At 34.0% G+C, this 25,169-nt stretch overlaps 1 protein-coding gene across 3 annotated transcripts in view; it reads left to right on the top strand.

Annotated features, from left to right (window-relative positions):
- Positions 1 to 3,678: 3,678 nt before the first annotated feature.
- Positions 3,679 to 25,169, top strand: part of ORC4 (origin recognition complex subunit 4) — a 48,395-nt gene continuing 26,904 nt past the window's right edge. Inside the window, exons 1-8 of one of the 3 annotated variants that reach the window (XM_036254057.1) lie at positions 5,253 to 5,329; positions 6,846 to 6,926; positions 8,363 to 8,439; positions 8,996 to 9,086; positions 11,419 to 11,558; positions 15,206 to 15,281; positions 15,732 to 15,817; positions 17,948 to 17,996. In XM_036254057.1, coding sequence (XP_036109950.1) covers positions 11,478 to 11,558; positions 15,206 to 15,281; positions 15,732 to 15,817; positions 17,948 to 17,996 — 292 coding nt within the window. In that variant the 5' untranslated portion in view covers positions 5,253 to 5,329; positions 6,846 to 6,926; positions 8,363 to 8,439; positions 8,996 to 9,086; positions 11,419 to 11,477. Of the gene's footprint in view, positions 3,803 to 5,252; positions 5,330 to 6,845; positions 6,927 to 8,362; positions 8,440 to 8,995; positions 9,087 to 11,418; positions 11,559 to 15,205; positions 15,282 to 15,731; positions 15,818 to 17,947; positions 17,997 to 25,169 lie in introns of those variants that run through there. The other 2 variants (XM_036254055.1, XM_036254056.1) reach the window with 2 other exon arrangements.

Genomic DNA, 25,169 nt, shown 5'->3' with positions numbered 1-25,169 from the left:
ATCCTTGATCTAGTAGAGCAAACAGATAAGCAAACACAGAGTTAATTATGTTGCTGTGTGCTAATTAAGTTGTGTAAAAGAAAGAAGAAAACCGCATATATCCTGAAAGCACTTTAGGGACACTTGATGCTCAGACTTTTGCCAGAGTAGGAGTGTACCGGGGTGTTACAGAAAATATTCCAGAGGAAATAATGTTTCAGCTTAAGATCTGAGGTTGAAGTGAGGCAGGGAACAGAGAATGGTTGATTGTTCCAGACAAGGAGAAGGAGCTTGTGCATTAAGCTGGGAAACTAGTCATTCCTTTTAAATGATGTTTAGGGAATTTGGAATTTAGAATCTGGGGGGTCGGGGAATGGTTTTTATGTGAAAGTGGTATCACAAATGGAGGTAAGACTTAAAGGCCAATAAAAAAGCTATAGAGTTCTGGTTAAGAAATCATGGTGATCTGAAAGTGGAATAGAGTCTGCTACTGACAGAAGTGATTTGGGTTGAAATTTTTGAGATAATAGGGATAGACTGATTGTTACTTGAAATGCTTAGATTATTGGTTTATTCAGTCTAGCAAAAACAAATTAGAGAGAGGCATCTAGTGGAAACTGATAAAAACAGCAAGTGTAGAAGCTAAAGTAATGTCTGGGTAGGTAAATCATTTCTTGGGATTACCCATTTTACTGCTCCTTGCAATAGCATGAATAAGTAATTGTTGCTTCTACCAAAATTTTTACAACTAAATAATTGTAGTCACTTAGGTTTATATTTGTTACCAACATGAGTAATCACTTAGTCATGCATAGACATTCAGCTCCTCTTACATTTTATGTCTAGTCCTACTATTTTAGAATAGTAAGTACACTCATAGTAGAGAAAGCACAGTAGAAAGTGGAAGAAGTCCCAGGATCCATTGGTATGATTTGAGGAAAAATTTAACTAACCTTACTCCTGTAATGTGTTTGCAGATAATAAAGATTTGGTTGAGCCCTGGCCAGTTCGACTCAGCAGTTAGAGTGTTGGCCAGTGGACCAAAGAGTTGCAGGTTCAATTCCGATCAAGAGCATGTATTCGGTTGCCATTTGTCATGCAGAAGGCAACCAATTGATGTGGCTATTTCACATTGATGTTTCTCTCTCTCTTTCTCTTTCTATCCCCCCTACTTCTGAAAATAAATGGAAAATTATCTTCAGGTGAGGATTTGAAAAAAGAAAAAGATTTGGTTGTGCCACTGATCACTTTTTGGTTCATTAAACAGTTTTTAAAAACCATAAAATTAGAATTGTTTTTTTATAATGATTTCTGTATTTTTAAATCATTGTATACTCATAGAAGTTATAAAAATAGTCCAGGATACCCTTCATCCAGCTTCTCTTAGGGGTGACATCTTATATAACTGTAGTGCAATATTTAAAGCAGGAAATTTACGTTGGTATACCACTGTTAACTAAAGACCTTATTCAGTTTTTAGTAGTTTTTACTTGCACTCAATGTTGTGTGTCTGTGTCTCTGTGATATGAGCCCATATATATAAATTTGAGTGACTACTACCGCAATAAAAGTAAGAACTGTCCCAGCATTACAAAGAAAATCCCTCATGAAACCCCTTTATAGTCATATCCATCCCTCAACCCTGTTCCTGTCTCCTAGCTACATGATTCTGTTCTTCATTTCTAAATGTTTTAAGAATGTGATTTAAATGGAATCACACAAAATGCAAGTTTTGAGATAGGCCTTTTTTTTTCTTAGTAAGCATAATGCCCTTGAGAGCCATCCAGCATTTCATCTTCTGTCTCACTCTTTTAAAAAATTTTTAAAATTTGGGCAGTTCTAATAGGTGTATATTAATATCTCATTTGGTTTTAATTTTCATTTTCCTATGGCTAATAATGCCGAACATCTTTTTATATGTTTGTTTACCATCCATTTAGCCTCTTTGGTGAAATGTTTCTTTATGTCTTGTTAATTTTTCTAATTAAATTTTCTTTATTGTTGAGTTTTAAAGATCTTATTTTAGTATTTTCTTTTTTTTAAATTTTTATTTATTAATTTTTTTTGTTATAGATGTTTCTCATTTTTCCCCCATTGACACCCTCCTCCCCCTCCTGCCCCATCCCCAGCTTTGTTGTCTATGTTCATTGGTCATGCATACATGCATGTAAGTTCTGTGGTTTATCTCTTCCCCCACAAACCCCCTTCCTCTGAGGCTTGGCAGTCTATACCCCACCTCTATGTCTCTGGGTTAATTTTGTTCAGCAGTTTGTTTAGTTCATTATATTACACAAATAAGAGAGATCATGTGATATTTGTCTTTCTCTGCTTGGCTTGTTTCGCTTAGCATAATACTCTCTAGGTCCTTCCATGCTATCTCAAAGGATAAGAGATCTTTCTTTCTTACACTGCATAGTATTCCATTGTGTACATGTACCACAGCTTTTTAATCCACTCATCTACTGATGGACACTTGGGTTGTTTCTAGATCTTAGCTAGTGTAGATAGTACTGCTATGAACATAGGGGTACATATATTCTTTCTGATTGGTGTTTCAGGTTTCTTAGGGTATATTCCTAGAAGTAAGATCACTGGGTCAAATGGCAGTTCAATTTTTAACTTTTTGAGGTAGCACCATAGTGTTTTCCACAGTGGCTGCACCAGTCTGCATTCCCACCAGCAGTGTACTAGAGTCCCCTTTTCTCCACACCCTCGCCAACACTTGTTTGATGATTTGTTGCTGGCGGCCATTCTGACAGGTGTGGGATTTATTTATTTATTATATAAGTCCTTTGTCACATGTGTGGCTTGCAAATATTCTTTTCAGTCAGAAGTTAGTCTTTTCATCTGTAAAATTAGAATTGCCTTTAAATTATTCTTATTTATAGAGTGGAAATTTAACTATTAGTTGGAGAGGCAAGTATTAAAATTAATCTTTTGACTAAGAATTAATTTGCAGTCAAAATGTACGTAGGTTAGGCACTCAGTGTGTATGTTTCTTTCATGGATGATCCCCAAATGAAGAAAAATGCATGCTTTTAATAATGCCTTTCCTGACATAGTTGATGCATAGAGGCAGATTAAACACCTACCCTGCAACCTCAGACATTTTACTTAGCTTTTCTAAGCAATGTTTTATTTTTCTTCTTTTTTTTAAATCCTCATCCAAGGACATTTTTGCATTTATATTCGGATAAAACGGGAGGGAGAAAAGGAGGAAGAGAGAGAGAAACATCGATATAAGCGAGACAAATCGACTGGTTGCCACCCACACGACTCCAACTGGGGCCAGGGACAAACTGCAACCAAGGTATGTGCCCTTAGCTGGGAAACGAACCCGGACTCTCTGGTTCGTGAGCTGACACTCTAACCGCTGAGCCAAACTGGCCTGGGCTAAGCAATGTTTTCTTAATCCATGAAATGGGGCACTGGGGGGGGGGGGGGGTTAATTCCAATAATGCTGTGAAATAGCTAATACAGCTCTAAAAAAAAATAAAGCATATTGCAAAAGCTCTCTCTCACTTTATCGTTTTGGGGACTGGGATTTGAACCCAGTCTTCTGTAATTTGAGATGTCAACTTGTAGACCTTTTTCAAAAGTTAAGAGTATCTTAATCCAGCATGAGAATATTATTTCATGTTGTTAAAAGGATTTTTCTCCACACACAACACTCGTCTAAGAAAAAAATTAAATGTGTTGAATAAAAAAAGAATTAATATAAAGATTGCCAAGCACAGTGCCTTGTGTAAGCATAGGAAACTGCTGGAAGGTGTCCGAGGACAGCTGAGAAGCCACTTTTCTCCTAAGAAAGAAGATTCTTAAGGTACAAAACAATAGTTGAGTAATCTTTTTTTGAATTTTCAATTTGGGAGGTGGAGGCAGAGGACTTCTGGGGTTTTGGGCCTTGGCTATGTGGCTCATACATTAAAAGAGAGACAAGTTTGCTTGCTGTCAATCTTTCAAGGCTTTGCTCAGCTGCTGTCCTGTTAGCATTTAACAGCATTCCAAGGCTTGGCGTCTAGTTGTCTGTATGTGAAATTAATAAATATGAATAGGAAATATAATTGTCCCAATGGCTGATCTCCCTTCAAATTATTAAAATTTGTACCTTTTAAAATAGTTGGCTAAGTAAATAACAGTTATATATAACCAAATATAATTATATATAATAATAATATTATATTACATATAACCAAGTATAATTTCAGGTTCAAATTCTGGCTGTACAACGTGCTATTTGATTTTGATCAAGTTATTTAACTTTTTATGTCTTCTAATCTTAAAGGGGTATTGTAATGGTATTTATTCCATAGGTTTATTTTGAGGATTAAATGAGTTAATAAATGCAGAGTACTTGTAACATTTCCTGTTATGTTTGTAGATACTGCTTAAGCTATTATTACTTGACTGGTGAAGTATTCCTGTAGGAAATAAGTGCTAAGAAAATTAGATCTTTCAGCAGAAAGTATTAATCAATGAGAATACTGCCCTCAAGGAGAATTTTAAGTTATTTTTCATTAGTATATATAGTTCTCATTCCAGTTATCATTGCCAGTGTTGTTTTGGATATTATGCTAAAATGCTTGGAATTTTTAAATATCTTTAATTTGGGGACTCTGGCAGTTAAATAGATAACTTTAATATAGTTTGTTTATGGATAAAGAGAAATACAGGTGGTTATGGATGTGGGGAGAAACATTCTATATTAAGGAAGCACATAGTTTTTATTTTATTTTTGAAAGGCAAGGAAAGGAAGGTGAAGAGTTGATTGAAGGGAAATGTAGGAGTTGTCTGTAAGAGCCTTATTTAAAGTATATTTTTTAAATTGAATTTATTGAGGTGACATTGGTTAATAAAATTATATAGATTTCAGGTATACAATTTTACAGTATATCATCTATATATTGTATTGTATTTACCACCCCAAATCAAGTCTTCTATCGCCCAAAAAAAAAAAAAAAAAGTATAGTATGGGAGTGTCAGATATACCTGTACTTAGACAAAGAGGAGCAACCCAGAATTTCCCCCCAGTTTTATTGAGAAAATTGACACACATCACTGTATAAATTTAAGGCATACAGCATGATGGTTTGATTTACATAAATTGTGAAATGATTACCACAAGTTTGAGAAACTTGAAACACGTTTTAAAACATTTTTCATGTTTTAAAACGTGTTTAATTTGATTACATAATGGTAAGTTCTTAAATACTTTTCTTTAGGCCAATAGTCTTTATTATATTCATGCTAAAATTTTCTTTTTTTATTTTTTTAGGGATTTCAGTTTGTTGAAATGAGCAGTCGTAAGTCAAAGAGTAACAATTTAATACATACAGAGTACCTTTCGCAGGTCAGTGTATATTTTTATTAATCTCAAGTTCTGTTACTATGAAAAGGTCCTCAGAAATAGTCATCTTCTTAACTTGAATTCTCCCCTTAGCAATTATAAAGAGCTACTCTTTCCATTCTAACTGGCAGAATGTCTTAACGCTGCTTCTTAATTTCATCCTTTTTAAGTCTTTGGATAGTTGAGATCATAACTTTACATATCTTCCTAAGGGTTGTTCTGATTTCAGTTTAGTTTAACATTATCTTCAGAGTTTTGTACTACTTTGGTTAAATGTATTTTATTCCATTTGTTGGTGTTATAAATGAAATTGTTTTGTTTTTATTTGTTCATTGTTAATGTATCTAAATGCAATTGATTTTTATACATTAATCTTATATTCTGCAACCTTGCTGAACTCATTTATTAGTTCTAATAGTTTTTTAGTTTATTCCTTAGTATTTTCTGTATGTAAGATCGTGTCGTCTACAAATAGAAATAGTTTTACTCTTTCCTTTTCCATCTTGATGCCTTTTATTCCTTTTACTTATCGAATTGCTATGGCTAGAATCTTCTGTGCAATATTGAATAAAGGTGGCAAAAGCATACATTCTTGTTTTGTTTTTGATATTGGGAAAATGCACTCAGCCTTTTACCATGGATCATTATATTAGTTGTAGGTTTTTGTAGATGCCCTTTGAGGAAGTTCCCTTATATTCCTAGAATGTTGAGTGGTTTTATCATGAACATTTAATATAGGTACATACTGTATTTCAAGTGCTAAGCATATATCTATACATATCTTTGTTAAGGAATCTAGTAGGGAATCGGCATAGTATTTCTGCCCTGGCATTTCTATTTATCTGGCTTGATCACAACTACATAATTTTTCAATTAAAACTGAATGATATTGGCATCCCTTTATAGACCTTTATTTTTGAAGGAAAAATATTTAACTCTGTTCCAAAAAATGTTTTAGCAAGTATAATTTAAAAATCTTCAAGAAGTGCACAAATTTATGTACAGCTTCATTAATTTATTTTTCTTTATTTTTTAAAAATCCTCATCCAAGGGTATGTTATTCATTGATTTTAGAGAGAGGAAGGGAGAGAGAGAAACATTGATTGGTTGCCTCCCGCACCCCGCATGCACCCTGACTGGGTATCAGCCCCAACTGACTGATATCTGAGCCCTGATCAGAAATCTAACCTGCCATATTTTGGTGTGCAGAATGACACTCCAACCAACTGGGCCACACCGGCCAAGGTCATGTTCATTAATTTCTATGAATATATACACCTGTGTAAACACTACCTCAGATCACTTTGGGATGTTTGAACCTCTGACGATTTACTACAGCTTCACTTCACTTCATCTCTGTCTAATAGTTTATACATAGTTGTTCCCTCTCTAACAGACTTTAATGAAGAAAGAAAAGGATTGAGGTTTGTCTTTTGATTTCTAGTGATTTTATCTAGGTAGAAGAATAAACATTATGATTTGTTAAGTCTTCATATTTGCTCATGTAAGTGTTTTACAGGTATCAGCTATTACCTCTCCAATACCTATATTGTGTTAGAGATAGCTGCCTTCATCTGAAAAATAGGACTGTCAGAAAAATGTTAGTATCTTTATTTTCTAGATTTTTTAAAAATTGAGATTTAGAAAAGGCTAACTTTAAAAGGTTCTTCTGGCACCAAACCTCTTATTATTTCCACTGCCTCTATTATGATAAGTATGGATTATTTTATCCCCAGTGAATAATTTACTTGGCTTATGCTGTAGTGCATGTAAAGAGAACTCATGTATGTCTTTGGTACATGAAGGATTAACCCCATGCTCTCAGTTTGGGAAAAGTAAATAATCTTGGGTGCTTCTGGTTTCTGTTGATGGGGCCAAATCTGAAACAGCCTCCTAAGGTTTGAGTCCCTGGGGGAGCTCTGTATTAGCAGTAGATGCTGAAAAGAAATGACTTGAATGCTCCATCTTTGTGAAGAATATGCTAGATTTTCTAATTTTTTTTTTTTTTTTAATCCTCACCCGAGGATATTTTTCCATTTTTTGTTCAGGTAGAGTGGGAGGGAGAGAGAGGAACAGAGAGAGAGACAGAAACATCGATGTGAAGGGACACATCGAGTGGCTGCCACCCGCACGACCAACCAGGGCCGGGGACAAACTGCAACCGAAGTACATGCCCTTAGCAGGTACCGAACCCGGGTCTCTCCGTACCGCAGGCCGACGCTCTAACCGCTGAGCAACCGGCCAGGGCTCTAACATAATTTTTTACAACTAAGTCTCTGCCCCTCATTCTATGATGACCTCAAAATTTAGCTTTTAAAAATTCTTGAATAATTTTTTTCTTAATTTTTCCACTTGTTTTTTATTTTATAGCCTAGATGAATGTGATTTTTTCCATATAATTGAGCATTTCCATATTTGCTGTTACTACTTTTTTGCAGTTTGTTTCTTGAATGTGTCGTTTCTGTTGACTATAGTTGCAGTGCTTTTTTAGGCATGGATCATGCTCTTTTTGTGGTATTGTGCTCTGCATCTAATAGTACCTCAATAACCAAATGAACTTTCAAAGTTGTATTTCCTTAGAATCCTGACCTTTATGGCAGGTACAGATTGGTAGGGTTTGAGCTGAGCCAGTTCGGATGTGTTGGCCTCTAGAGATCAAGGTGTGGTACATGAGCACTAAGAGATTAGATTACATTGTTAGATTCTCTCCTCTCTTTCTTTATTCCTTGGCTGACATATTATACAAAGTGAAGTATTCATTCATTCATATGCATTAAAACCCTTCACATTGCTGATGTAGCTTACGTAAGTAATTCTTTCTCTTGAAATCTTTACAACTAAATTTTCATCTTTTCTCTGGGACTTGAGATAAAAAGAACTGATAATTTTATAACTCAGGAAAATGGTGCCAGAGCTCTTGAAGAAAAGCTATTTAGGGAGTTTGAATTGACTTATTAATACCTTATTCTCACTGCTGTTTTTTAATTGTATGTATATAATATTTTTATTTATACTAATTCACTTTCTTTTCATCAGGTACAAAGAATTTTACGTGAAAGATTTTGTCATCAGAGTTCACATAGTAACCTATTTGGAGTACAAGTACAATATAAGTAAGTTTAACTATTCCCTTGTTTGTAATGAGTAGACTTACAGATGCACTTTAGGTTTTCCAGAAATTACCATACACAAATTTTATAAACAATGCTAAAGAACAAAAAATTTTGCTTTGGATATGGAAATATTAAATATCATGAAGCAAAAGAAATATAAATATTTTCATAATGAGGAAGCCTTTTAATTTTTAGTCTTATGTTGTTTCTGTTAATCTGGTTTTACGGAGATAATTCAAGCTTGTATCTAATACTTGGCATCCAGCTTTGGAATGAAAGGTCCAAGAGCTGCTACTATTATCTCTTATCCCATACTATCATAAAGACCAAGATATTTCAAACTTACTTGATTTCCTCCTGTGGTTTCCAAAGATTCAGTATTAGCCAACAATCTCTTCTGGTTCTGTATAGGACTATTTAGAGCATAAGTCAAGTGCTCAGAGGGAAAGAAAAAAGGAATGCTTGTTTTCTATGCATATTCAAATTTAGCTTTTAAAAAATAATACCTAGAAATTATTCCAGCTTTTAATATTTGGGCCTATTTTTGTCATTTCAGACACTTAATTGAGCTGCTAAAAAGAACTGCTATCCATGGAGAAAGTAACTCTGTTCTCCTTGTTGGACCCCGAGGATCAGGAAAGACCATGGTAAAGCTACTTATTTCTGGTGTTTGTTTTGGTAGGCTTGTGATGTTTCCTATGGACAAACACTGAAATGTGTTTCATTATTTTGTTATTAACATTTGCTTTTTTTACTTAAATCATTGAAACCTTATAAAGTTTAGGTGATATATTTGAGTTGAGCATATCTTTTCCTTTTTTAAAAATATGTTTTTATTGATTTTTTAGAGAGAGAGAGAGAAATATTAATGTGAGAGAGAAACATGAATCAGCTGCCTCCTGTATGCCCCCACTGGAGATCAAGCCCCTAACCCAGGCATGTGCCCTAACCGGGAATTGAACCAGGTTCTCTCAGTCCATGGGATGATGCTCAGTCCACTGAGCCACGCCAGCTGGGCAAGCATATTTGTTTTACCTTATTTTTCCTCAGAGTAACAAAATTTAATTGATGTTTGTTTTATCATGGTCTTCTGTCCTTGAAGAATTAGTGATTGCTAGTGGAAAAAGCAAACTAGCATTTATTGAACATGTACCTCGTGCCTTTTATCTATGTTCTGTTTTCTATTGTTTATACTACCTGGTTTTGTCCCTATTTATAGATAAGGTAACTATCACCTCATGTATTCTTTTCATTATTATATCTGGAAAATACATCATTATCATCATACTAATATTTGAAGAACATTGTTAGATAATATTTTAATTCTAGAAGCTTCATAGTGATACTCTTGTATCAGTACAGAAGAAAATGAGATCTAGGAAATCAGTGCATTAGATCTATTCCATTGTAAACTGTGTATCTTGAAACAAAATGGCATTACAACAGAAAAGTTGAATCTCAGTGATTTGTACACCAAAGTGTCAAGCCTAAAATTACAACGTGAGCAGCTGACTGAATTTATTCTGAGTTTCACCTTGGAAGTTTGTTACTAAGGGCATGGAGAAAGTTCAGAAAAAAAGAAATAGAACTAGTAAACACTTACTAAAAATGTGTAACTAAAAACAAATTAAAACTGTACTGCATTTCATTAGAAAATGGGCTAAAATAAATAAGTTTTTTACTAAAAAAATTAAGCAGATAAACAGAATTGCCATTTTATCCTCCCATACCCACCACCACACACATAAACAGTTTCTCCTATTATTAACTTCTTGACTTAGCATGATGAATTTGTTACAATCAATGAGTTGATATTGATACATTATCATGAACTAAAGTCCATAGTTTACATTAAGGTTCACTTTTTGTATTGTACAATTTTATGGGTTTTAATAAATACATAATGTCGTATATCCACTATTTTAATGTCATACAAAATAATTTCAGCTTTCTAAAAACATCTTGTGCTTACCTGTTTATCCTTTCACCCTGCCACCACCACCACCACCACCCATGGCAACCACTGATTTTTTTAATGTCTTTATACTTTTACCTTTTTCAAAATGTCATATAGTTGGAATCATACAGTAGAGAAACTTTTCATATTGGCTTCTCCTTAGCAATAAGCATTTAAGGTTCCTCCATGTCATTTCATGGCCTGACAGGTCATTTCTTTTAATTGTTGAATAATATCCCATTGTATGAATGTACCACTGTTTATCCATTCACCTAATGAAGGACATCTTGGTTGGTTCCTATTTTTGGCAATTTTGGGGCAAGTTTTTTCTGTAGATGTAAGTCTTCAACTTAATTGGGTAAATACTTTGGGGCACCATGTTGCATTGTGTTCAGCTTTGTAAGAAGTTGTCTGTCTTCCAAAGTGGTCATACCATGTTGCTTCTTACTGGCACTGAATGAGTTTCTTTTGCTATGTATCTTCACCAGGATTTGGTAGTCAGTTTAAAAAATTTTAGCCATTCTAGCCATTCTAGTAGATATATAGTGGTATCTCATTGCTTTTTTTTCTTTTTTTTTTCCTTTTTTTAAATTTATCTTTATTGTTGAAAGCATTATAGATGTCCCTCCTCCCTGATCCTGTTTCTCCCACCACCCTTCCTTTCCTCTGAGGTTTGTCAGTCTGTTACCTACTTCCATGTCTCTGGATCTATTTTGTTTATAACCTTATTTTGTTCATTAGATTCCAAACATAAGTGAAATCATGTGATACTTGTCTTTCTCTTACTAGCTTATTTTGCTTATGTTTACAATTCTCTTATGTTATACGTTATTGACCATCTTTTTGTATGCTTATTTTTCATCTGTTTAACTTTGGTGAGATACTTTATGATAATTTTTAAATTGAGTTGTTTCTTTTCTTATTGATATGTTTTAAGAGTTATTTGTATATTTTGAATATGTTAGATAAGTGTTTTGCAGATATTTTCTCCTAGTCTGTTTGTCTTTCAATTCTATTAACAGTGTTCTTGGAAGAGAAACTTTTAATTGAAAATAAGTCCAACTTATCAACTGTTTCTTTCATGGATTGTGATTTTGGTGTTGTATCTAAAACTTCATCACCAAAACTCAGGCTTTCTAGATTTTCTCCTATGTTATTTTCTGTAAGTTTTATAGTTCTTTGCATTTACATTTACATCTATTATTCATTTCAAATTAATGTTTTTGAAAAGTGTAAATATATTTGTGTATGTCTCTTTCTGGGCTCTTTATTCTGTTTTTATTATCTGTTCTTGTGTCAACATTAAGCTGTCTTGATTATTGTAACTTTATAATAAGTCTTGAAATTCCATAGTGTCAGTCGTTTAACTTCTTGCTTCTTCATTATTGTTGCAGGTATCCTGGGTACTTTGCATTTCCATATTAACTTCAGAATAAATTTATTAATAACTATAAAATACTGGTAATTTTTATATTCAATTGTGGGATTTTATGTTGGATCTATAGATCACTTTGAGATGAATTGGTTTAACTATATTGAATCTTTCACATTCATGAACATACTATATTTATCCATTTATTCAGGCCTTTCATTAGAGTTTGTGGTAGATCTTATACATATTTTTTAGACTTATACCTAAGTATCTAAATTTTTGGGTGTTAATGTAAATAGTATTGTTTTTAATGTCATATTCTGAGTGTTCATTGTTGATATATAGGGACGTAAATGACTTCTGTGTATTACCTTGTATCCTTCAAATGTGCTATAATTGATTATCAGTTCCAGGAATTTGTAGATTCTTTGTAATTTTCTACATACACAGTCATGTTTTCTGCAAACAAAGAAAGTTTTATTTCTTCCTTCTCTATTTCTATCCATACTTTATATTTCTTTTTCTTGTCTCATTGCATTAGTTATTCACAGGCTATGTCCAAATATTGATAATAAAATTAACTGATATTATACAAACTTTCTTAAAATGAATTTAGGTCTTCACTAAAGAATTTTTTTTGAGTATTTCTTCTCTTTCGCTTCTTTTTGTCTTTTCTTAGGATTAGAGTATCCACTTACTAAGTTTTTGTTCTAATTTCATGTCATTTCTTCATGTTTCTCTTCTTTTATCATTTTTTTCCTCCTCAGCATTTTCCTTATCACCAATGTGCTTTTCTTCACCTAATTAGTTTGTTTGCTTCTGTGATGTTGCATTTTAGTTTTCTAACAATCCTTTTTGCTTCTCTAGGCTCCTTGTCATGAACTCTCTGTCTGTTGTTTTGTATGTCTCTAGGTCTGACTTAAATAGCTCAACATATTTTTTTCTATATACATTTTCAGTAATAATTAATATTTTTCATCAGCTTGCCTTTCCCTTTCTTTCATGTTACATCATCTTTTTTTTATATATAAATTTCTATGTCTACTTTTTCTATTTACTCAGGTTTAAAGAAGGAAATAGACATTATAGCACAGTATTTATACGTTAATAAAATGGATAGGTTATTCTTGGCATACTGATTGTGTATCCAGTTGTTGTTACTTCTTAAACTAGAGCCCTGTTCTGGTACTTTGAAGTCATTTATTTAGTGTGACTTCACTGGAATATCGAAGAATCCCCTACTTGGTATTCTATTTTGGTATAATTTAATTTATTTCTGCTATACTTCAATATTGAGAGGTCAAAGAACTAAGGAGCATTGTTTAACCGTCACTTTTGTAATTTGCTTTGTCTGGGACTATCTTAAGACATAAAATAGATTATTTTTAGACAAGAACTCTCATTAATATAACTATGTAAATTCAGATTTTAAAATAATATTACAGTATATTTAAGATATTACTCTTGGCCTGTATGAAATACAAAAATTCAAAATCTATAGTTTATTAAGGGGATGGGGAGGTGAAGGGGGCCTATTATATGGTGATGGAGAATGATTTGACTTTGGGTGGTGGGGGAAAAAATCTACAGTTGATTAATAAAGGTTATAGATAGTATGTTTGTTGTATTTCAAACATTTGATATCTATATATACACAGATATGTGTATATATATTTCCAAATTACAGATTGGATCCTGGAAAATACTGTTTTATGTAGAAATAACTATAGAGACAAAGAAATTTGCTAGATGGTTAAGTATGATGGTTTTTTTCTTTCCTTATTACTGGATGACGTGTTTATTAAAAGTATTTGGGAATAGTAATAATAGGTAAGCATAAAAATTCCTAGATGCTGGCAGCTTTAAGCAAACTCTGCTAATAGATTTGCAAAATTAGTTTTTAGCTACAAAGGATGTGGAAATGGGGTAGCCAAGTTGGTTATGCTGGTTGGTGTAACATTAATAACCAACTAATTTTTTTTAGTATATTTTGTAGTTTAAAATATTTGTAAAGATTACATTGTATCTATTGAAAAACTGAAATTATACTATTGGTTAACTAGCTAATTACACTAGCTAATTGCTACAATTAAATTTTAGCAATATTCAGAATGGAAAAAAATTATTTGAAGACATACTTGCTAATACATTTAAATTATTTCAGACCACACACACCCCCCAAAAAAGATCTGAGGTGATCTAGGCAAATCATGACAGCTTGATGCTTAAAGTAAATTCAGTGGAAAAGGGTACTCTATAAACAAATCCATTATAACTCTCTTTGTGCATATATAAAATGAAGGTACTATTATTAACCCTGTTACTTTTCTTGCAGATTCTGATTCCTTTTTGTTGTTGTTGAAAATATTACAGATGTGCCCCCTTTTTTCCCATTGACCCCCTCCTTAATCCTATTTCATTCTGCAAAGAATTTGGAATAGTTTTTAACAATTTATCAAACATAAAATAATTTAAATAAAAAATCAGAGTCAGTGATATATAAATGTTATAGAAATAAAATATCAAGAGGTGGGGGCCAGAACATAGTAGCTTACTAAGAAAATATGGCAAAAGCCATATTTTGAGGGCCCAACTTTGTGTTTTCTGGTAATAAGGTCTGACTTGACCCAAAGGCAGAGAAGCACCACCTCGTTTCATGACAGTTCTCTTTTGAGAATTTCATGTCTCAGCTGGGCTTTTATATATGGTATGACAGTTGATATTTTGAGGTTGTCTCTTTTAAAGAGGACCTGGACTACCTGTGTTCTGATGTAGAGTTCCATATGCTTTAAAAACTGTACAGATAAGTAAGAAATAGCTATTATGTTTGATATTCTGTTGTAAAACCTAATAATTTTAAATGAGGATATTGCTTCTTCCTATTGCACAAAGATGTTATAGTGACAGATAGAGAGGATAGGCTACAACAAATAGTATTTTGTTTTTCTAAATAGTCTACCAGTTGTCCCATTGACTTTGTTGAATAATTCCTTTTGTTTTCACTAAATTTTGGAACCATTTTAGCTTTTTTGGTATATGCAGCCTGTTTTTCTGTACCATTTATTTTGTAATAGTACCCTTCTATTTTACTGTTACAAGGAATAGTCTCATCTTCCTTTTAAAAAGTTTTTATTTCTTAATTCTGTTCATTTTCAAAAATTAAAAAAAATGTATGCAGTATTAATATGAAAAGATATATGGTATTTTAATGAGTAGTAAGATGTCACAAATCAAAAAATATAATAAAGAATCTAATATGTGAAATAGAATCCTGTAATTATAAAAATGTGAAGCTATATAATGGAACAGTTTAAGGTATGTAATACTTTCTCAGTATATTTTAGTAGTAATTATTACTATTACTATATTAGTTTTAAAATACAGACTTATCTTTTATCTATTATTAAACATTTTATAAATGTTTTGATATTATTTAGTTAATAAACCATGCTTTGAAAGAACTAATGGAAGTAGAAGATGTGAGTGAAAATGTATTACAAGTTCACCTAAATGGTAAGTATGTCCTTATTTTGCCATTGGAAATGATATAAATCATATGAACTTTTTATATTATGAAACTAAATTCACTTGTATATTTTAAATTTGGGTTCACAATTATATTTTTAAAACTAGGTTTATGTTTAACAACTCTTAATTTAGCTCACCATATACAATATTTTTAGAAACTAAAATAATAAATAAATAAAGTAGGAAGACTTTTGGTTTTTGTATTGTCTTTTCCTTTTTTTTGAAATAACCCTAACCCCAAAGATTGTTCTTCGAATCTATCAAATGTTTGCATTGCTCAGTTGTGAAAGGAAATATAAACTCACAGTATTTGACTTTTTATTTCCAGTTAAATTTAAAAAGCATTAGAACATTTCCTAGACTGGAAAATGATCTGTACTGTATCAAATACTAATTTTATTTTAATTAAATACTTTTAAATGGGCTTTATTTCAGGACTGCTGCAGATCAATGATAAAATAGCTCTAAAGGAAATCACAAGGCAGTTAAATCTGGAAAATGTAGTTGGAGATAAAGTTTTTGTACGTATCATTTCTATTTTATTTAATAAGCATCAAAGTAAAGCCTATATTATCATAGCTTTATATTTTTGGAAAGCTAGGGTGGATTTAGAGATTCTAAATTGAAATATGCAAGATACTTTTTCATAAAAATGTATAAAGTATAATGTACTAGGGTACATCTATTCATCAAAAACAGGTTTATGTAGTTATTGTGTTTGTTTTTTTATTTGTAAGATAAATATTCTGATTCTTGTCTTTGGAAATAGATTAATATGTTTAAAAATACTATAGCAGTCTGTTTGTGGTCTACCGAGACTTGGGTAGCGTGGGAGAAGTAGTCATGCAGTGCTGTCACTAATCTTTAAACTGTGCACTCTCTAATGCAGTGATGCTATAGCTGTGAAAGCCTCCTAGCATTTAGTAATTCATTCTTTTGTAATTATCTATAACAAATTGAGCCAGTTGTGTGTCACTCTTTCACTGTCTGCAGGCCTCTGAAGTGCAATTTCAGAATGTCCCTTCTAATAATGTTCTACCTTCTGTTGGAATTTAATGCTGAAAATAGTTACCTACTTGGTCAAGGAATTACTGTTATAGAGGCACAGTTTGGCTTTTGGTTTCCAATTGATGTAGATTGGTGTTCTAACTTTCTTAGATGAACCTATTTGTATTGGATTCATATAAAATAATAAAAAGGCGCAGCTATTTATCATCCTGTCCTGGTTATCACTATTGTTACCATAATTATCACCTAGAGATGTTATTCATTTAACTTCTACATTATATCAGTTAGGCATCTGAGGCTCAGGGAGTATAAATAGTTTGCTTAAAGTCATAAAATAACAAAGACTGGACATTAAGAACCTGAAACACTTAACTTAATCCAGAGCCTTTCTGTTTTGATGTGTTATCACAAATTTGTATATTATACATATAATCACACATATGTATATTTATATAAGTACATGCTTATAATATGTATATATGTATTTATATAGGTATATATTTAATGTCGGGCACAATAGACTTAAAAAATACCCAAAAGAGAAGCAACCTTTGAATACTTTGACTACTGATCTCCCAACAAAATTGCCTTTGTTTATGTTTTTGTAAATACCTCCAGCCCTGCCTACCTTGGAAATAGTATTGACTTGACAGTATGCAGTCACAAAATACACAAAGGCTCTTACAAACTTACACTATTTTATATCAGTTCTCTTGATTAGCAAACAAACAAATTGGTTTCTTTTCTCTTTTACATCTCCTCAAATTTAAAGTTGGCTGTTTCTTTAAATTAAAAAATCTGAAGTATAAATTAATGACTTTAATGAAAGAATATTTTAACATGCCTTTATCTACAAGCTGTAACATCTGGATAATACATCTGCTGTATTAATTTTCATCTAGAATATTTTAAGTTGTATCCAAAGTGTTTGGCTGTGCTCCAAGTAAGCATAGTCAAATTGATATGATATATACAAATTCCATAATGTGCTCTTGAATAGAGATGCACTATTACAGTATCTAATATTTGAGACAAATTTCTTCTCCCTTTTCCTTTTGTATTTTATTTAAATTCATGGTTATTTTTTTAGTGTTTGAAATTAATTTGAGACTTGCAAGAACCTGATGTATTGAAGATACAAAGTGCAATGGACTTCTAGTTCTCTGACTATATTTATAATGTAGCAACTCTTAAAAGCTACCTTTAGCCCCATCCAGGTGGCTCAGTTGGTTGGAGCATCGTCCTGTACATCAAAAAGGTTGTGGGTTTAATCCCTGGTCAGGGCTTGTTAGAGAGGCAACCGATGTCTGTCTGTCAGTTTGTCTCTCTCCCCTCTTCCTTTAAATAACATGAGCAGATCGATGAATTTTATCCAGAAAATATAAAATTTTGAACATGACATAGTAGTGTCATTTTCAGTGCTATGCCATCTCTGTTTTTCTATTTAAGTTTTAGATTGTAAGCATAGAGATGTTCAGTTGAGAATCTGGCCAATGCCTCTAATTTACTATAAAAATACAGTGTCTGTATAATGTGTAAGAGTCAGAAACAGAATGTGTTTATATAATGTCTAAGGGCCAGATAGCCATTCTCGTTTTTATTTTACTGAACATCTGGTCATGGTATGTTTTTTTGTTATTCAGGGAAGCTTTGCTGAAAACCTTTCATTTATTCTGGAAGCTTTAAAAAAAGGTAAATATTAATATATTTAACAGTATCAAAGATAAATGTTTAGTTTTATTTCCCTCTGATTAAAAGGTAATAATATGCTTTTACCAAAAAATTAATAAACTAAAGAAATATTAAAAAGAATAAAATAGCCCTGGCCATTTGGCTCAGTAGGTAGAGCCTCTGCTCCCAGACCAGAGTCACGGGTTCGATTCTGGTCAAGGGCACGTACCTCACTTGCAGTTCAGTCCCCAGCCCTGGTTGGTGTCATGCGGGAGGCAGCTAATCGATGTGTCTCTCTCACATCAATATATCTCTCTCTCTCTCCCCCTCACACTCTGTCTGAAGATAAATGGAAAAATATCCTCAGGTGAGGATTTATTTTTAATATAGTGGTTTTTTTTTATCCTCACTCAAGGACATTTTTCCATTTTTTGTTCAGATAGAGTGGGAGGGAGATTGATGTGAGAGGGACACATCGAGTGGTTGCCACCCGCATGACCCAACTGGGGCCAGGGACAAACTGCAGCCGAGGTACGTGCCCTTAGAGAAACTGAACCCAGGTCTCTCTGGACCGCAGGCCGACGCTCTAACCGCTGAGCCAAAATGGCCAGGGCTCAGGTGAGGATTTAAATAATACTCACTATATTCTCATACTGCAATAGTGATTATCCCAATTAACTTTGGTTTCATATCTTTATTCACCTACAGTATATCATTGATGCAGAGAATTAATTTTTATAAGAATAAACTCATTTTCCATATTGTATAGTCTACCTCTTTTCATTTATGAACAGTATGTTGTGAGCATCTTTCCACGTCAGTAAATATTGAGCTGCCTAGTCATTTTTATGGTTCTTATATATTTCATTTTATAAATTAACTTAAGTTAAAAATATAAATTATATCTTGTTAGTCACCAGTTATGGGCTTTTATTTCTAATTTTGTATAATTAGGAAGAAATTCTTAGATAGTAATCCAGGTATTTCCTGGAGTAAACTTTAGTGCATAGAATTCTCGTTTAAAAGGTACAGCATTTAGGCCCTGCCAGGTGTGGCTCAATGGTTGAGCATCAGCTCATGCACCAAGAGGTCTCCAATTCGATTCCTGGTCAGGACACATGCCCAGGTTGTGGGCCCAATCCCCAGTGTGGGGCATGCAGGGACAGCCAATCGAAGTTCTCTGTCATTGATGATTCTTTCTCTCCTTCTCCCTTACTCTCTGTAAAATCAGTAAGTAAGTAAGTAAATAAATAAATAAATGGTATAGCATTTAGCCCTGGCCAGTTTGACCCAGTGGTTAGAGTGTCATCTGCCCTCAAACTAAAGGGTCACAGGTTCGATTCCTGGTCAAGGGCATGTACCTGAGTTGCAGGTTCACTCCCCGGCCCCAGACAGGGTCCTGCCAGAGCCCTGCCAGAGGCATCCAGTTGATATGTCTCACATCGATGTTTCTTTCTCTCTCTTTCTCTCCCTCACCACCCCCCCCCCCCCCGTCACCTTCCCTCCCTTCCACTCTATCTAAAGGAAAAATATCCTTGGGTGAGGATTAACAACAACAACAAAAAGGTACAACATTTAAAAGGATCATTACCAAACTACTAAACATGTTTCAGAGTACCCTTTTCTTCATAATTTCCAAAACAATTTTTTTATGTTTGTCTACTTAATAGAAAATTAATTTGTTAGTTTAATTTGCTTAATTTTGGTAATAATCATAATTTTCTACTTTTATTGACCACTGATATTTCCTGGTTCATGTGTTTCCTGTTGGTTCTTTGCCTTCTCTTGTTTAGCTTGTATTTATTTATGGAAATTCTTCCACTTAATGTTTCTTTTCTCTTAAATTTGGTTTGGGTTTTCTGCTGAACAGAGCTTTAAATTTTTTACCTCGTCAAAACTGGTTCTCTTCAGAGTTTAAAGATATTGATTGTGTTTTCATCTAATACATATGCTTGTATTTAATAATTTGGCTAGAATTTATTTTGGTAGGGTGTAAAGTGGACCTCTAACTTTGAATAAATCAATTTTCCCTATTGATGTATAATTCTATGTTTTACCAATACTAAATTTCTAATAATATAGTCCTGTTTCTAGACTTCTGAGCAGTCCCTTTGGTTTTTATGCCATTTAGATTAGTGTGAAATGTTTTAATATCTTTTGGAGTGAGTGTGTCCTTATGAGATTTTCTTTTCACTTGTTTTTTTTTTTTACCTTTTTACCCCATTGGCACCCTCCACCCCACCCCCCCTCCATCCTGTCCCCGGCTTAGTTGTCCATGTCCATTGCTCATGCATACATACATATAAGTTCTGTGGTTTATCTCTTCCCACCCCCCCACCCCCCATCCCCTCTTCTGAGGGATGTTAGTCTGTGCCCTACTTCCATGTGTCTGGGTCTACTGTATTCCTCACACTGTTATGTTCATTATATTCCGTATATAAGTGAGATCATGTGGTATTTGTCTTTTTCTGCTTGGCTTCTTTCACTTAGGATAATACTTTCCAGGTCCCTCCATGTCGTCTCAAAGGATAAGAGATCTTTCTTTCTTACCGCTGCATAGTACTCCATTGTGTATATGTACCACAGCTTTTTTATCCATTCGTCTACTGGTGGACACTTGGGCTGTTTCCAGATCTTAGCTATTGTAAATAGTGCTGCTATGAACATGGGGGTACATATGTTCTTCCTGATTGGTGTTTCAGGCTTCTTAGGGTATATTCCCAGCAGTGGGATCACTGGGTCAAATGGAAGTTCAATTTTTAATTTTTTGAGGTAGCACCGTATTGTTTTCCATAGCGGCTGCACCAGTCTGCATTCCCACCAGCAGTGTATTAGAGTCCCCTTTTCTCCACACCCTCGCCAACACTTGTTTGATGATTTGTTGATGGCGGCCATTCTGACAGGTGTGAGGTGATACCTCATTGTTGTTTTAATTTGCATCTCTCTGATGATTAGTGATGTTGAGCATTTCTTCATATGTCTCTTGGCCATTTGTATGTCCTGTTTGGAGAGGTGTCTATTCAGCTCCTCTGCCCATTTTGTAATTGGGTTCTTTGTCTTCCTTTTGTGGAGTTGTATGAGCACTCTATATATATTGGAAATTAACCCCTTATCTGATACATCATTGGCAATGATGTTCTCCCATACAGTGGGTTGCCTTTCCATTTTGATGATTGTTTCTTTTGCTGTGCAGAAGCTTTTTAGTTTGATGTAGTCCCAGGTGTTCATTTTCTCCTTTATTTCTGTTGCCTTAGGTGATGTATCATTGAAAATTCTGCTCCGTATGATGTCCGAAATTTTGTTGCCTACATTTTCTTCTAGAATTTTTATGGATTCACGGGTCACATTTAAGTCTTTTATCCATTTCGAGTTTATTTTTGTGTATGGTGTAAGCTGATGGTCTAGTTTCATTTTTTTGCATGGAGCTGTCCAATTTTCCCAACACCATTTATTAAAGAGGCTGTCTTTACTCCACTGTATGCTCTTGCCACCTTTGTCAAATATTAATTGAACGTATTGCTTTGGGTCCATTTCTGGGTTTTCAGTTCTGTTCCACTGGTCTATATACCTGTTCTTGTGCCAGTACCAGGCCGTTTTGGTTACAGTCGCTTTGTAGTATAACCTGATATCTGGTATTGTGATCCCACCTACTTTGTTCTTCTTTTTCAAGATTGCTGTGGCTATTCGGGGTCTTTTTTGGTTCCATATGAACTTTTGAAGTATTTGTTCTAGTTCTATGAAATATGTCGTTGGTATTTTGATGGGGATTGCATTGAATCTATAGATTACTTTGGGTAGTATGGACATTTTAATGATGTTAATTCTTCCAATCCATGAACAGGGTATGTGCTTCCACTTTTTTATATCTTCCTCTATTTCTTTCTTCAATGACCTGTAGTTTTCTGCAAATAGGTCCTTTACTTCTTTGGTTAAGTTTATTCCTAGGTATCGTAATTTTTTTGGCGCGATGGTAAATGGGATTGTTTTTTCAGTTTCTCTTTCTGTGAGTTCATCATTGATGTACAAGAATGCCGGCGATTTCTTGACGTTAATTTTGTATCCTGCTACTTTGCCAAATTCATTTATTAAGTCTAATAGCTTTTTAATGGAGTCTTTAGGGTTTTCTATGTACAATATCATGTCATCTGCGAATAATGACAGTTTCACTTCCTCCTTTCCAATTTGGATCCCTTTTATTTTTTCTTCATGTCTGATTGCTGTGGCTAAGACTTCCAGTACAATGTTAAATAAGAGTGGCGAAAGTGGACATCCCTGTCTTGTTCCTGTTCTTAATGGAAATGTTTTTAGTTTTTGTCCATTGAGTATGATGTTGGCTGTAGGTCTTTCATATATGGCCTTTATTATGTCGAGATATGATCCCTCTATTCCAACACTGCTGAGCGTTTTTATCAGAAATGGATGCTGGATTTTGTCGAATGCTTTTTCAGCATCTATTGATATGATCATGTGGTTTTTATTCTTCATTTTGTTTATGTGGTGTATCACGTTTATTGATTTGCGAATATTGTACCAGCCTTGCATCCCTGGAATGAATCCCACTTGGTCATGGTGAATAATTTTTTTGATGTATTTCTGGATCCGATTTGCTAATATTTTGTTCAGGATTTTGGCGTCTATGTTCATCAGGGATATTGGCCTGTAGATTTCTTTCTTCGTAGTGTCTTTTTCTGGTTTTGGAATTAGAATTATGCTGGCCTCATAGAACGTGTTTGGAAGTCTTCCTTCTTCTTGAATTTTTTGAAATAGTTTGAGGAGAATGGGTGTCAGTTCTTTTTTGAATGTTCGGTAAAACTCCCCCGTGAAACCATCTGGGCCTGGGCTTTTGTTTGCTGGGAGAGTCTTGATTACCTCTTCAATTTCCTTAGTTGTTATTGGTCTGTTCAAGTTTTCTCTCTCTTCCGGGAATAGTTTTGGGAGACTGTGTGTTTCTAGAAATTTGTCCATTTCGCTTAGATTGTCATATAGTTGCCATATAGTTGCCATATAGTTGTTCATAGTAGTTGTTAACGATCTTTTGTATTTCCGTGGTGTTGGTTGTTACTTCTCCTCTTTCATTTCTGATTTTGTGTATTTGGGTTCTCTCTCTTTGTTTCTTGGTGAGTCTAGCTAAGGGTCCATCAATCTTGTTTATCTTTTCGAAAAACCAGCTCTTTGTTTCATTGATCCTTTGAATTGTTTTTTTGGTCTCTTGTCATTTATTTCTGCTCTGATCATTACTATTTCCTTCCTTCTACTTGCTCTGGGGTTTTCTTTTTGTTTGCTTTCTAATTCTTTAAGTTGTGAGGTTAGACAGTCAATTAGAAATTTTTCTTGTTTTTTGAGGTAGGCCTGTAGTGCTATGAACTTCCCTCTCAGAACTGCTTTCGCTGCATCCCATAGATTTTGTGTTGTTGTGTGTTCATTTTCATTGGTTTCCAGGAAGTTTTTAATTTCTTCCTTGATCTCCTCGGTGACCCATTTATTGTTTAATAACATGCTATTTAGCCTCCATGTGTTGAAATGTCTTTGCATATTCTTGTTGCAATTGATTTCTAGTTTCATGGCATTGTGATGTGAGAAGGTGCTTGATATGATTTCAATCTTCTTAAACTTGTAGAGATTTAGTTTGTGTCCTATCATGTGGTCTATCTTTGAGAATGTCCCATGTGCACTTGAGAAGAATGTGTATTCTGTAGTTTTGGGGTGTAGTTCTCTGTAGATATCTATTAAATCCATTTGGTCTAGTGCTTCATTTAGAGTCTCTGTTTCCTTGCTAATTTTTTGCCTAGAGGATCTATCCAGTGCTGTCAACGGGGTGTTGAAGTCCCCTGCTATGATTGTATTATTGTCGATTTCTCCTTGGAAGTCCTCCAGAAGATTTTTAATATATTTTGGTGCTCCTATATTGGGTGCATATATGTTTATCAAGGTGATATCTTCCTGTTGGATAGATCCTTTCAATATTATGTAGTGGCCGTCTTTGTCTCTAGTTATGGTCTTCATTTTGAAATCTATTTTATCAGATATGAGAATTGCTACCCCAGCTTTTTTTTGCTTTCCATTTGCTTGGAAAATTTTTTTCCATCCCTTCACTTTCAACCTATGTGAGTCTTTTGTTGAGAGGTGGGTCTCTTGTAAACAACATATAGATGAGTCATGCTTTCTTATCCAATCAGCTACTCTGTGTCTCTTTATGGGAGCATTCAGTCCATTTACGTTTAAGGTGATTATTGATATGTACTTATTTATTGCCATTTTTGTTTGGTGTGGTTCCATTTTTCTTCCCATTTCTACTGCTAATTACAGCAGTCCTTTTAAAATTTCTTGCAGTGCTGGTTTGGTGCTAATGTATTCCCTTAGCCTTTTTTTGTCTGGGAAGCTCTTTATTTGATCTTCTATTTTGAATGATAGCCTTGCTGGGTAGAGTAGTCTTGGATTCAGATTCTTGTTTTTCATGACTTTGATTACTTCATGCCATTCTCTTCTGGCCTGGAGTGTTTCTTGTGAGAAGTCAGCTGAGAGCCTTATGGGTTTCCCTTTGTAGGTAACCTGTTGCTTATCTCTTGTTGTTTTTAGGATTCTCTCTTTGTCTTTAATTTGTGGCATTTTAATTACTATGTGTCTTGGTGTGGGCCTGTTTGGGTTCTTCTTACTTGGGACTCTCTGTGGTTCTTGAACTTGAATGCCTTCTTCCTTCACCAACTTAGGGAAGTTTTCTCTCACTATTTTTTTGAATATATTCTCTATCCCTTGCTCATTTTCTTCTTCTTCGGGGACTCCTATGATGCGAATATTATTACGTTTCCAGTTGTCCCATAGTTCTCTTAAGCTGTCTTCCTGTTTTTTAATAGTTTTTTCCTTTTGTTTTTCTGATTGGTTGATTTTTTCTACCCTGTCTTCTAATTCACTGATCCGGTCCTCAGCTTCCCCTACTCTGCTTTTTAAACCTTCCAATGTGTTTTTCATTTCTGATATGTCATTTTTTTATCTCTTCTTGTTGGTTTTTAATTTCCAATTGGCTTATTTTCAGTGTCTCTATGTCCTTACTCATGCTGTTCAGCTTCCTCAAGATCATGGCTCTGAATTCTAGCTCTGTTAACATGCCTAATTGCTCCGCGTTGATCTCATCTTCGGTGGAGGTGTCTTGGTCTTTCATTTGGCTTGTGTTTCTGTGTTTCACCATTTTGGCTATCA

Source organism: Molossus molossus, unplaced genomic scaffold, assembly GCF_014108415.1.
Source record: "Molossus molossus isolate mMolMol1 unplaced genomic scaffold, mMolMol1.p scaffold_m16_p_11, whole genome shotgun sequence".
NCBI lineage: Eukaryota > Metazoa > Chordata > Mammalia > Chiroptera > Molossidae > Molossus > Molossus molossus.
The sequence above is the reverse complement of the archived record's forward strand: the minus strand, read 5'-3'. Positions and strand labels throughout refer to the sequence as shown.